Genomic DNA, 15,183 nt, shown 5'->3' with positions numbered 1-15,183 from the left:
ATTGTACTTTTAACATTTTAAAAATATAAAAAAACATTGATTTGTATAGGTAGGTGAACTTGAATATAAATTGTATTGATTATTATAATATTTGTTTTGCTAACGCGAAGTGTAATTCTTGATGGAGGTAATTTTTTTGTTGGTTTCTAGACAATGTACACCTTTTATACATTTAATCGCTTCATACAATTACACATTAGAGCCACTATTACCTCACTAGTTGTGTTATTACAATTTACGAGAACTAGATGAGAACTCTCTCTTTTGAATATTAACCACCTAGTAGTATTAAGTTGTTGCGTTTAAGTAAATCTCTTTTTTTTATATGTAGAATTAAATTCATGAGTTATTTTCTTTTAAATATTTAATTCTTGCAAAATAGTCTCAACTTTAAATTACTCTAGAGTGATGTTTATTTTAATCTTGTAGAGTATAATAGTTGGACCTCTTTTAAAAAAATCTAAACAAGAGGAGTTGGAAACAAAAAAACTTAGCAGCGTTCGGTATATATGGTGTCTCTGGATCACGTTTATGGGTAATGTCATCGTGTTGAACTACTGCACGTAATGCCTAATAAAGCTGCATCAACGGCGTCTGTGGCATCATCCCTATAAATCATCAGGGAGTAATAAGGGACACTTGAAAGTTGAAATCCAAGGGGCGGGTAATCCCCCTTGGATCGATAATCTAATAAGATAATTCTAAAACAATCTTTCATTCGCTGAGTTAAACTATAGTAAACCCCTATAGGGATGATGAGTGAAATGCTTTTATAAAACTGATTTAATCTCGAAGAATTATTGTCGATTGGCAATTGGTCAAGGGTGACACTCAAGATAAGAATTAGGATCTAGTTGTTTTAGGCCACAAGCAATAGGCCATCTTGAGCCTTTGCTTAAGCGCTACCATCGTGGGTAGCAACCGCAAAGAAACTGTCTGGGACATTGACCCTAGAAAGGGTTGCGTACCCACTAATCAGTTTACAACAAACCATAGAGTAGAAAATAGAACTACATACTATACGCCTTGATCCCGTGCCGAAACGGGTATGTAAGCAGTCTTGGGACGGAGTTGTCCCTCTTACTCAGGCGTTTGTGGGTGGGGTCTAGGCTTGGTAAAAGAAAGATTGAGTAAGAATCCTATTTTGAAAGATAAGATAATTAAAATTGGAAAAAGGTAATTCAATGCATACTCGGAAGGAATCCCGTATGGATTCGCTTGACTTCCCGAGGCTTTAAGCCAAATTCCGAGGTGGAATTCAAGCTTGTATTATGTTATTCAATTACTCCTAAGGACGGCGACCTCGGTGCACTTCTGTTAGAAGAGTGTAGTACTTAGCGAGTGGCTCAGGACCCGAATGGTCCCGATGAGTCTAAGTCTCTTGCCAGAGCACCTCCTATCTCGATTGGATAGATGCCTATCCCAATTTGGATAGATGCCTACCCCATATGGGTAGATGCCTATCCCGTATTGGATAGATGAAATCTTATGTCCCGTATGGACAAGTGCCTAACCCGTATGGTTAGATGCTCATCCCGGATGGATGAATGCCTAATCCAAATGGATGGATGCCCAGAGTATGCGATTGAATCAAACACAAATGATTAAATTTAACAAAAAAAAAATGGTTAAATTTTTTTGGGTTAAATATGGTGGGTTATTACAACCCAGATAACTAAATGTTGATAATGTGCCACCAAAAGAATCAGAAGTTGAGAAAGTCTTTGAACAATTTTCACCTAAGATCATTACCATTGATGATGAATCCTCGAATGATTATGGGATTCAACAATCACCCGAGTCCTCCATACCCTCAAGAGTCGATACTGAAATATTGGAAGCTTCTGAAGAATTTAAGGTTACTCAAACTCAGTCATCTCCTCTCGATAATTTTGAAACCCAATTACCTTCATCTCCTCCATAGTTTACCAAAAGAGAAGGTAAAGAAATACCGATTGAAGAAGAAATTCCTCATGAAGCGGACAAGGGAAGAGAAGAGGAAGATGCAAACAAAAAGATGAAAAATAAAGAAAGTCACCTTGGAAACAAAGCAAGCATAGAAAGATGTCGATGTAAACGAAGAAAATTGGAGAAAACAGATGGAAGAAATAGAAGAAGCATTACATTAGGCCACGGCTCAAGCATTACAAAATGACGAGAAAATAAGGAAGTTGAAAGAAGAGTTGGCAAGAAAAGAACAACAATTTAACAGTCAAAAATCATCAATTCCTACTCAAGGAACTACCACTTCCTTTGCCATTCCTTGGGAACTCTATTTGGTTGTTGAAAAATACAAACAAGAAAATATTGAGCTATCAAAACAACTTGAAGAAGTAAAAGACCAGAGGGATAAAGCAGCTTAGTGAGTAGAACAAGTGGTAGAACTCTCATCAGCTCTGTTAGCAATGAGAAAACCCTCTAGTTTATATGCTTTGTTTCTCTGTGAGAGATTTCTTCAATGGAAGATTAACTAGTTGGTTTTGGGTAGAAAAACAGAGTATGATGATGACGACAATTTACTTCTAGCACACTATTATCAAAACCAGATGTGTGAATTTTATTTACATGGTTTTCTTCCAGCACAGTATTATCAATCTTTTATGAATATTTATGTTGGTGAAGTTCAAGTCAAAGAAAATGTATCTTTATTGCAGAATCAAATAGAGTGGGAAGATAGGTTAAATCAATATAGAGACCAGAAAAACAAGTTGGGGCTTCCAATCAGAGATGAAACACCAAAATCCTTTGCATTCGTATCAAAATTCATTTCTATTATCCAGCTTGAGAAAGTACAACCAACTTACAAAAGAAATCTCACAACCAGCATAAGAACATTCAGGGATGTGCAGAATCAGCTACCCTACCAAGCTCTTCAAGGATCTAGAAACAAATATAATACTATTTATGTGCCATTAAGAAGGAGAGAGCCTATTTCTCCTACCAACATCACCTGAAGCCTAAACAGTGTAAGGTCGATAATTAGAATCATGGAGGACTAGGATATACATTGGGTCGGAATAAAGTTTATACCCCATTGATCCTCATGCTTGCACCATAATTGAATATGTCCAGTAACTTTGCAAGAGCATATTTGAGAGAATTGACAAATATTGTTGAGCAGTGGAATGGATATGTACCCCCTAGGAAATATCATCAGTATAACTTCAACAAATTGGACCTGGTTTTGTGGATTGAGAGACATAACAAAGATATACCAAATCAACCATGAGGACATGGTTCAAAATAGGAAGGGGAGGAATGATGAGAAGATAATTAAGTTACTTTTAATCATACTCTCTACTTTAAACTTTTAATATTGTGTGAACTAAGATGCCTGACAACATACCTAATACATACATATTTACTCTTTTTTGTTATTGTATTCTGCTAATTAGGAAGTATATTAGAAGTAATGTTTGTGACTAAATGTTTCACTTTTTGCTTATTAATATGGATGAATGTTCAGATTTTTAGAATAATTATCATTATGTTTTGTTTTGTTTTCTTGAATGTGTTTTTAGTTAACAAGGTCACAAATAGTTATGAAGTTTACTTCAGCCAATGCACTAGTGATGATCACTCTCGATCACTCCAGGTGGAGATATGTCCTCAATCTCCCCTGAGTTCAATTTATCGGTTGTTTCTATGATCTTCGGTTTCTATTTGGAGTTATTAATGTAATGATAACTCTTCTTCAGTTCAGTTTGTAGTTGTTACTTTTTTTTAAGCAAGTAACCTTGTTTTTTAATTTGAATAAAGGATATGTATAAATATCCCCTTGATTTCTTCACAAAACTAGTTAGTCAAGTAGTTAGTAAGTTAGCCAGCAGTAGAGTCTTGTATATTGTAATTTGCAAACATTTTTTACTTCCTTTTGGAAGTACATTTTAATGAAAATTTTAAGTTGATCCAAAAGTAACTATGTTTTAGATCCCACTAGAGGAAGAGTAGGTCTCGCTTGACTGGAGGGAGGTGATCCTTGTGTGATTTCATTTTTATTCCAGTTCTGCATATTGATTTCACCACATTTTGTTTAGTTTAAATTTTGAAGAATTCTTAGGCAAATGGAAAATTGATTACATGAGTTATAGCCATTTACTTTCATGCAAAAGTACCTAAATGGATGGATGCATGTTATAAATCTCAGTTATATAATTTCATTTGATTTCACTCAACAATGAATTTTGTTTTTCTTTACAATAGATGTTAAGATGATGGATTTGAAATCAAAGCAAGAATGGAAACATTATTGAACTAACCCATGGAATTTAGTTTATTTCAATGTTTGTTAAAATAGATTTTATTTCTTCCAAACATATAATAGATTTTATTTCTTGCAAACATAAAATAGATTTTATTTCTCGCAAGCATAAAATAGATTTACCTTTCAGCACATAATTTAAGATTTAAATGCATAGGAAATTAAAAGTTGTTTTAGTTTTGGATAGATAATTTCATGGATAAGTCATGATCATGCTTTGTTCAACCTCTTGGTTTCAGATCTAAAATCTTCTTTAGGATAGTTTAATTCCTCTAACTTAGATTCACAGAGTGTCTTTAGTCTCAAAACTCAACCATAGAAGAGAGATCTTGATAGCTCCTGATGGAGCATGATCGAACCTAAGACTGTTTTATGGTGAAAAAAAACCCCAACCTTAATCATTTCTTTATTGCAAACAACTTTTAGACACACCTGGTTCAATATTGAAAATAAATTAAACGGTGAAAGTTGTGACATCAACGGCCTTTCCCACCACCTTTAACACATGGGTCAAGATCAATCGAAGCACCATGCATCCACGAGGAAATTGTCAATCACGAGGACATGATACACAAGATCATCTTTATCACACATTCATGAAAAAAGGCCAATTCAAGGCATGTTTAGAATCAAGTCCAAGGATAATTTGCACATCCACTCATGCAAGGAACGACTAATATTTAACTATGCAGAGATTGTCCACACACGGGACATGCATTTACTCACAACATGAATCACTATCACATGCTATGATAGAATATTATCCACATTATGATACTACTATTAGGATTCAACTATGTAGTTTTTTAGTCAAACTCATTGACCCATGTGTTCAAGAGTAGCGGTTCACAAGAATCCATCTCTCATGAGAATGAATAGTCCACTTAGCAATATTAGAATAATTTGACTTGTGGAAAATATCTCCTATTTGTCAGTGTTATCCACATGCTTAAAAGGGGCATCACAATGGAGACACTAAGCCATACTTAATAGAATGCTCCTACCATGCAAGTTTACTTTGATAGATTAATTATGCACACTATGCAAGATAGGGTCAACACAATACCATGGCCAACATACGTAGTCTACCAATGCATATGACCCAATTGAACTTCTTTCCTTAACCGCTTTAAACAATGCAATTAAACACATAGTTCACACAATAATATGATAAATGATGCAATTTTGGGACATAAGTCATTAACTAAATGATCTATTAGGACAATTTACATATATTTCACTTTTCCATACTTCCATTTCACACATGTAAGAATGCATTCACATAGGAATTTACATAAAATGCACTTTAAGCAAGCATATCTACATCAACATATTTCCAACATATCAATGATATTAATGATTTAAACCTCTTTCACATTCAAATGTATCACTCACATAATATACAACACAATTCTCAAACAAGATCTAACCCATTGACATTCAAGTCAAATCAAACATAACGTACTAGGGCAAACTAGCAACAAAACTTGCTACTAACAACATACAAACTACCAAAACATATGAAGACCCAAAATGAGCTCACACACAAGGAACAACACACCAAAGAATAATAGTTCTCCTCCTCAAGAGGCTCTCAAATAGCGGTATCTCTCCCTCCCGAATAGGTGCAATAGGGTCTAGGAGCCACACTTCCTCCACAACACACTACTTGGGTTGGTTCACACTGAACTCACTAAAATGCCATATAAAACACCCAAGCAACCAACTCACAACACAAGAACTTACGCAACCATATGCTAAGTACTAACAACCACATGGGAAACAACGCGAACCAAATATTTCAACACTACAACATGGGCTATGATACCAGATGTAATGCCTTGTCCTACGAACCAAGGCAACACTTGACAAACCAACTTTTTTTTTGAAACAACAACAAAGATACAACCACAAAATGTCATTCTCAAACTACAACGTGTACGCAAGTGTCATATGGCACATTATGACACAAAGGAAATTGACAACCAGAATAACCTCACCATTACATATGAAAGGTGGTACTAGCAAAAGGTTGAACAGGCAGAGGGCAAAACCACCATGACGAAACACAAAGAATAGACCCATTTAAAATTGAAGCATTTATAAATGGGCTCTCCAAAGAGTTCTATATAATTTTGGATTCAAATATGTTTACTTTGATAGCTAGAAAATATCTAGTACATGATAAAGAACTTTATGCAGTGGTTGAGCAACAAACAAAATAGACACATGATTTGTTTGGTAAAAAAACTATTGTGCACATTGACCATGAAGCTCTACAATATTTAGAAGCACAAAAGAGAGACATTTTAAATTGATAGAATATTGTCAATAATTTCATTTGGTGATTAAATATAAAAAAGGGACTAGCAATGTTGAGGTAGATATGTTGTCTAGATCATTTATTCCAATTATGAATAAGATATCTCAATTGAAACATTTCACAAAGGAGACATATGGAAGAATATGCACTTGAAGATTTTGGAAATCATAGGTAATTTTTAACAATGGAAACTTCTATCTCAAGAGGGATTTACTTTACAAGGTAGGAAAATTGTGTGTTTCAAGGGCACAAAGGTTTCTATTGATGAGGGAGTCACATATTTCCAAAGTGGTAGATAACCTTAGTGTAGGTTAAATAGTGACTTATTTACAATGGTATGTGTTTTTATGCTTAATGTAGCTAGTACTGAAATTTGTTAGAAGTTGTACATTGTGTTACACTATTAAGTCTAGAACAAGAAAAGGGAAATGTATATGCCTAATCCCAAAAGACCATTACAAATTGTTTTTGTGGATTTTACAAGACGTTTCCTATAATGGACATAATTATTTTTTTATATATAGTAAATACGTTCAATAAATTGTGTATACTAACTACTTGTAAAAAGACTATCACAAGAAAATATGCAGTGCAATCACGGCAGAAACCTAGTCAAGACCATAATCACAGTAGTGTCCATGACAATTACATAGTTAATAAATCAAAATGTGAACCATATAACCATCACGTAGTCTTCTTGTGCACACAAGAATCTTCCATGACCCAAAAGAACTCTACTGGAATAAAAAATAAATAAATAGAAGGTTGAAGAGAATCGTAAATCTTATCTTTTAGTTACAGAATATGAGGAATATTGTAAGATTCCGCTATTCATAGTAAAATGGAGATAGCAAAAGTAAAGGTAAAAAATATGATCCTAATTGATGCATGTATCAAGGTAGCAAAGCCATCTACCACAAAATTAGTTTTCCCTCTATACTAAGGTTTCAAGGATAAAAATCTGAGTTGTGTAAGTATGTTACAAGATTTATTTCAATTTTGTAATACAATACTTTCATCTCTAAAATTTACTTCATTTAAAGAACAAGTAAATAATTATTTTATGGATCACAATTACAAACTCAAAAATCCCAAAGACAAGGTAAAGTATTTTCTCCTTCAACCTCTTCGGTGATCTTATTTTTAAAGCTTGTTTGTATCAAGTGCTCACACAATTGTTTAAATATACCCAACGCATTCATGGATTGTCATCCAAGCACCCGTTATGGCATTACTTTCCATTCAAAGAGTTATATTAAGATGATTAATTACACGTTGTAACGAAGTATTTTAATCGAACAAGTTTCCATTGTGCCACTCTTTTCTACTTTTTCCGCATTGGGTTTCTCCAAATAAATTTGTGTGTTTTCATTTGCTTTAGTATTCTATTCAATTTCATTATATGCGGTTATTATATAAATTAAAGCAGTTAAGCAAGTATATAAATTCTATGTTCAATTAATTACAAGCATTGTTCATGTTTCTAACCAGTCAATTTCAATTACAACATAAAAATTGACAAACTTCGATCCTATTGGTTTTGTGGATTTAACGAAGTGTGAAATATAACTTATAACATTCAAGATATGTACTTGTGACAGGTGAAAGTTAAAAAGTCGGCTTGTAATTTTTAATAGTTTATTATTATTAAATAATTTGTTAGTTTCTTTTAGATTGGTTATTTGAGAAGATATAATGGAAAGACTATAAAAATTATAATGTTATACACTGAAAATCAATTCAATAATATTTTTTAGCATTTTGTATTTAATGTTGTGCAAATGTAAATCATATTTGATTTATTAGTATGATATCAAAACTCATGACAACAAAATTATGGCAAAAATAGAAGCAAAAGAAATGTTTAAGAATTTGATTATACAACAAGTGACAAACCTCATTTATTTATTGGTATGTACAAGAAGATCAAATTGTTGAAAGAAGTCAAATAATATGTTGGCAACAACACAACAAACCGAGAGAGGGAGGGGTGAATCAGTTTGCTCACAAACTTTACTTAACTCAAACACAATTTCAGATCTGATAATTAACAATGAAAGCACAAATCAACACCACGTCAATAACACACATAACACCAAGATTTTTTACATGAAAAACCCAATCAAGAGAAAAACCACAGTGGGAACCTACCCACAATGAAATGATATCCTATTAGAAGTATATGAAATATTACAATGGGGAATGCACATGCATTCAGGCACACTGCCTAGAGCTCATTGCTCAAAACACATAACAGGAAGGGTTACAACCCTTGGGAAGACTCACTATCTTACAAAAACATTTGGATTACATCCAGAAGATCATGAACTGATAGAATAGCATCTCCTCGTGCCTAATTACAATTCCGGTTAAGCACACAATCTGATCTGCTCTGCCAAACGTCACACTTTCGAAAGATCAAAACATTTGTTTGCACACTTATCCGATCACACACATTCGGACACACTCGCAGATAAATGTCTCATATGATTATTACAAATATTTATACAAATCATCAACCTATATTTCAAGGTTGGCTCAACACACATCACAAATTACAAAGCTATAACCATACACACTACAACATTACATGCGAACCAAAACAATGTCAGCTAATACATAGTATGGACCTAAATCAACACCTTGAACACGAAACACCTCCAAGAATTATGTCTCAAACATCCACAAAACACTATAATTATCATGTCGGCTAAGAACATGAAGAACACTACCGAATAAGGAAAGTCATCAATAACGCGCACAACGATCAATGCAGACCACCAACACAAATAGAACATGATCTAGAAACATCCACAAGCATCATGAATTACCACAGCAACAACCGCAACATCACCACTTACTATAATCTCCATCATCATTATATCGAACCTCAAGAACACTAACTGAACTGACTATCAAACTGAAAGATTAATTTGTGGACCTTCAAATCATGAACCATCTGAATTAAGGACACACCAAAACATCCCAAACACTCTTCCAAATCCATAAACCAAGATATTGCAACGCGGAGCAATGTGGAGCAAAATCTAGAACACTGAACAAAACAAACAACTGAAAAACCAACCTCAATACCATATCTCATAACTCGATCAAATCTCCATGAGGACCATTGAAACTATAGTTGAATCAACTAGAACCATAGTGATTCTCTGCAAAAGATTTATGAAGTGGTGAATGTGATTGAAAACCCCACCCAGCTTAAAAGATGGCTTTTGTTGGCAAAAACATGAAATTGTTCTGCCAAATTTTAAGTAATGGCGGTATGTGAGTAGGCATCTGCCTGATGAGAATCTACCATGTTTTCATTGTGAAAAAGAGGCAATATATTGTCAAGTTCTGCCTAAAATCCTGCTCAGCAACTTAAAGGTGGAAGGTCAACTTTTCCTCACAGTGCACTTTAGAGATAGTTGAACCATCTAATTATTGGACATTTGAGGCAAAAATGACTATAAGTTCCACCTAACTGTCAAACAAACTGCTTGATAAGGCTTGGATGCACATCTGTAGTGGTTAAGCCATAACAAAGTTCTGCCGGCACCATAAAAAGTAGTTTAAATGAGCTTAGATAAGTGAGAAGTTGGCATGATTGCTTGAAAGCCCTACCTCCATAAAAGAATTGACAAATATGCCTATAAAGTGCACCTGGGAAGTGAAAGGCAGCATGTTAATGGCAAGACCCGGAGAAAAAAACACCTGGGTTAAATTGTTTGGCAACTTTAACTTGTTGATATGAGGTGCCTGATATGTTTTAAGGCAGGATGAGTGGTTGCAGCAGAGTTCTAGTTGCCTATGACAGAGTTTAAGCATCTTCAAACAGTGAAAGCAAGAGTGTGCAGTCATTTGAAACACTTAGATTATGCATGATGGCAAGCTTTGATAATTTTATAATACCTCTGTTACATCCATGAGCAGAACAAAACAAAACAAATGCAGTATTCATAACAGTTAGACAGGACTGTTCAACCCAAAGAAGCATTAATCGTTTGGGGAATTAATCGGCAAAACAAAAGTATAAGATTTTTTGAAAAAATCGGGAATTAATCGGGAAAAAATCGGCAAAAAATCGAATTAAAAAAAAAGTAAAAAATTCTGGAAAAAGAGACAAAATACTTTCTTTTTAAATTTAAGGGCATTTCCATGGCACAAAGATGTATGTAGGTTGCCGAATTGGAATAAGAATCAGGGTAAGTGGGTACAATACATCAGTATGTCAAATTTTTTTGGAGGAAGTAGGTGCTTTCGATATCTATACAAAAAAAAATATTAAAAAATAAATATATTTTTAAAATTAAATATAGTATAAATTAAATATAAATTAATTATATATTAAAATAATATAATATACATTATAAATTAAAAATAAATATTATTATATTTACATTTATTAATGGTCTATAAAGATATGAATTTTTAAATTATTTATAATTCTAATTTACAATTTTATTAAATTATATAATTATTCTATATAGTTTAATAAATGACACATTAATATAATATCTAATAATTTTAATTTACAAATTATTTTATATATATTAATTATATATTAAAAATTAAATAATATACATTATAAATTAAAAATAAATATTATTATATTACATTTATTAATGGTCTATAAAGATACGAATTTTTAATTTATAATTTTTAAATTATTTATAATTCTAATTTACAATTTTATTAAATTAAATGATTATTCTATAGAGTTTAATAAATGACACACTAACATAATATATAATATTTTTAATTTACAAATTATTTTATATATATTAATTATATATTAAAAATTAAATAATATACATTATAAATTAAAAATAAATATTATTATATTTACATTTATTAATGGTCTATAAAGATACGAATTTTTAATTTTTAATTTTTAAATTATTTATATTTCTAATTTACAATTTTATTAAATTATATAATTATTCTATATAATTTAATAAATGACACTAATATAATATATAATAATTTTAATTTACAAATTATTTTATAATGTTAATTATTAAATTATTTTTAATTATATATTAAACATATAGTAAATAATAATATAAATGAATGTAAGGATTGTCGCTTATAATTTTTTTAATAAATTTATAAAGTTTATAATCCCCCAAATTAGATGTCATAGTTTTTAATTTAGAGTTCAAATTTTAATTTAAAGTTCTTGATAATATAAAGTTATCAAAAATAAGGAAACCACGGAAATCTTATTCTCGTATTTCTCAAACTTTATCAATTGCAGAAATGTTATTTCCGATTTTTACGCCGAAGGCGTCTCTTTCTATGAAATGGACGAGATAAATTTTGCAAATCCACGGTTCACATTCTCTAAGAAGTGTGCAAGACAATTAAAAAGATCTTGTCCATTTATTGTTTTTTCCGTTCCCGTCACCATTGTTTCCTGTCGTCACCTTTTCCGTCTATCTTAACCGTCCGCTAAACTCCGCACGATTTCATTCGATATATTTATGGGAGTAACACTACTTTTAATGCAAATAGCTAAAGTATTTACAACTATTTATATCTTCCACATACATACTCTTTTGTCCTTGCAAGGTAAGGGCGTTTTTTTTAATATATTTCGAATGATGTGTTTCCAATATTTTTGTTTTATTTAATGTTTTTTTTTAATTATAAATACTTTGTAATTATAATTATATAATTATATATTTATTTTTATAATATATTCTATATTCTATATATTATATTGTTTAATTTAATTTAATAAGAAAAATGCTGTTTAGATCAGACTGCGTTCGCTTGGTATTCAACCCTGACTGCGTTCGCTTTCTAGGGCAATGAAGGACGGCTCCAATTTTAGGGACACAGGGCAATCCAAAATGGCAAATCTGGTGGCTCGCACAGACGAAGTACAAAATCTGGCTGTCGTTTTTTCCACCCCCGCAAATAGTGACAAGGTGGCCCCTGTTGTTGCTATGGCGATCTCTCAGGATGTGCGTTGCAATACTCAAACAACAGATACTGCTGGCATCACCAGAAGCAATGGTAATTTTGATGATTCGGCGAATGGACAAGGAATCAGGTGTGATCCACCCTTAATCCCAAACCCTAAATTTAATATGCCTTCTAATTTTTCAGATGTTTCAGTTCCCCGTAGCAGTAATGTGTCTTCTTCGAAATCAATTGATAACTCTGCTAATAATGTGCCTAGACCTAGTTCAAACCCTGGCAACAAGCCGAGATCCTTTCTAGAGGTGATTGCAAATTCATCTCCTGCAATCGCTTCTGGTGCTCACTTCGCCAAACCTACACAAGATGAAAACACAACAATCGGTAATCCTTCTGCATTTCATGTTACTCCTAACCCTGAAATGTTAAATGAGTTTACTAAGGAAAAAGAAAGATTAAGAAATACCGCCATCTTCTTCTCTGCAGTCGAAATTGATAAAGTGCCTGCTAGGAAATTCTTAGATGACTGGTTTTATAATTATTGGAACTTAAAGTTTGGCTATCAAATTTCTTTTTGTAGGCAGATACAGAAAGGATTGTTTGTTGTGTTTTTTTATCAATAATGAATCTCAATAGGCTGTGCTAAAAAAAGAATATTGGACAGTTGGAAACACCACATTCAGGGCTCTGGCTTGGAATGCGGAGGCTAACCTTGATGAGGTGGTTGCTCTCTCAGCTCCAAGATGGGTTCTCATTAAACAAATTCCCCCTTTTTTGTGGCGTTTTATTCCTCAGTTGGTTGAACCCCTAGGAAAATTCTTACGAATGGATGACTCTGCTCGTTTAGTCCCTCATTTAGATGCGAGAGTTCTTATTGCTTTGAAGCCTGGGCAGGATTTACCCAAAGAAATTAACATTTCTATAGTTAATGAGCAGGTCTCCTGCCCTGTTGAAACCCTAGGAGGTTTGAACGCGTGTTTTTTATGTAGAAAAGAGGGGCATCTTAGGAAAGATTGCCCGATTATCAGAAATAAAACCCAAAAGAATACTAATCCTTTTAACCTCCCCATTTCTACCCAGTCGGTTCCCCCTTCCTCTGCTAAAACTAATCCTATGCCTTCCCCACTTGCCCCCTCACAATCTCCCCCCTCTCCGCTTCAAGCACTGTTCTCTCAAAATGTATCATTTACTAGCATAGTGGATACAGATGGTTTTCAAATTGTTACAAAAAAAAGGAAAAATCGGTCGAGTAAAAAAGACTCGACTCCAAATATGCCTTTTGTATCCCCTCCTTCTGCAGCTAATATGACTACTAAAGACAATACTAAACCCTCTGTCCCCCCTCTATCTGCTTCTAAGGCTCCCACCAAACTCATTTCTTCAAAACAGAATCCCCCTGTGAAAGATTTTCAAGAGATCTCGGATGATTTCATAGTTGAAGTCATTCCGGCAAACCCTGCTGTTGTTAATAATCAGTCTCCGGTGCTGGAGGCTTCTTCCCCTTCTCTGTTTGATAATGAGGATATCCTCACTACTAGAAGGAAAGGAAGACCTCCGGGATCCAAGAACAAAAACAAGAACAGTAAGAAGCAGAATCAAACTGACTCTGAGGATGTTTCTCCTATGGAGGACATCGTGGGTGTTGAGGCGTCTAATTCTCTAATTCTATCTCAATGAATTGCGTCTCTTGGAATATTAGAGGACTGGAATGTCCTGATAGAAAGTTTGTTATTAAGAATTTTCTCAGCTCTCGAATTAATATTGATATGATTATGCTGCAAGAAATTAAGTCTACTGGATTCAATCTCGAATCCAATCTTAATTTTATCTGGAGAGATGCTATCAAATTCTCCACTAATCACCCTCAGGGTAGAGGGGGAGTGGCGATTTTACTCAGCCCCAAATGGGGACCTAAAATTAAAAGTTTCGGTTTTTCACCTTGTAATAGAGCTATTTGGTTGATCTTTAATCATAATGATATGGATTTTGGTATATGTTCTGTTTATGCTGCCAATGATTATACGGAAAGGAGTATGTTTTGGTCTTGGCTTAGCTCGCTTCCTGACATTCCCTGGATGTTTGGAGGTGATTTCAATATGATTGAGAATCAAGAAGATAAACTAGGAGGTCTCCCTTTCTCTTGGAAAGAGCAAGAAAGACTTACCTGGAATAACTTTAAAAGGACTAAATCCCTTTTTGATCCTTTAAGGGGAAGCAAGAATAATAACCCTGGCCTCTGGTTTACTTGGTGTAATTTTCAGAAGGGTCAGTATAGAATCTACTCTAGACTTGATAGATTCTATCTTAATAGCAATTTCTTTTCTGTGATTCCGGATAAGAATAATAACTTGGTGCTTGTCTCCCCTACCACTCTTTCAGATCACCACCCTATTTCTATATCTCCTAATCTCGGCTGCTCACCTATTTATAGCAATCATTCTAACCGTAAATTCATTCTCAACACTAGCCTTCTGGAGGATAATGACATTCTTGCTGCCATTTCCATTATTAGACTCATCAATGAGTCTCATTTTCCCTCTTTATCCTATATCCGTAGGTGGAGTCTAGATGTCTCTGCCTGGCAAAACTTTTTAAGAACTATTGGTCAAAAGAAGGCCAAAGATTATAGATTTAAGGAATCCTAGCTTAATGATAATCTTTATAATGCTGA

General features: G+C 33.5%; 1 protein-coding gene across 9 annotated transcripts in view; it reads right to left on the bottom strand.

The window, feature by feature from the left end:
- LOC131070445 (protein MET1, chloroplastic) overlaps positions 1–15,183 on the bottom strand; it is a 196,101-nt gene that overhangs the window by 38,497 nt on the left and 142,421 nt on the right. The window contains exon 7 of one of the 9 annotated variants that reach the window (XM_058005996.2): positions 3,905–4,006. The exons of 3 other annotated variants lie outside the window; for them this stretch is intronic. In XM_058005996.2, coding sequence (XP_057861979.2) covers positions 3,920–4,006 — 87 coding nt within the window. In that variant the 3' untranslated portion in view covers positions 3,905–3,919. Of the gene's footprint in view, positions 1–3,904; positions 4,007–4,700; positions 4,758–7,222; positions 7,322–8,922; positions 8,977–15,183 lie in introns of those variants that run through there. 5 more of the 9 variants (XM_059218384.1, XM_058005990.2, XM_058005997.2 and 2 more) reach the window with 5 other exon arrangements.

This window comes from Cryptomeria japonica, chromosome 3, assembly GCF_030272615.1.
Source record: "Cryptomeria japonica chromosome 3, Sugi_1.0, whole genome shotgun sequence".
In the NCBI taxonomy this organism is placed as follows: domain Eukaryota; kingdom Viridiplantae; phylum Streptophyta; class Pinopsida; order Cupressales; family Cupressaceae; genus Cryptomeria; species Cryptomeria japonica.
The sequence above is the reverse complement of the archived record's forward strand: the minus strand, read 5'-3'. Positions and strand labels throughout refer to the sequence as shown.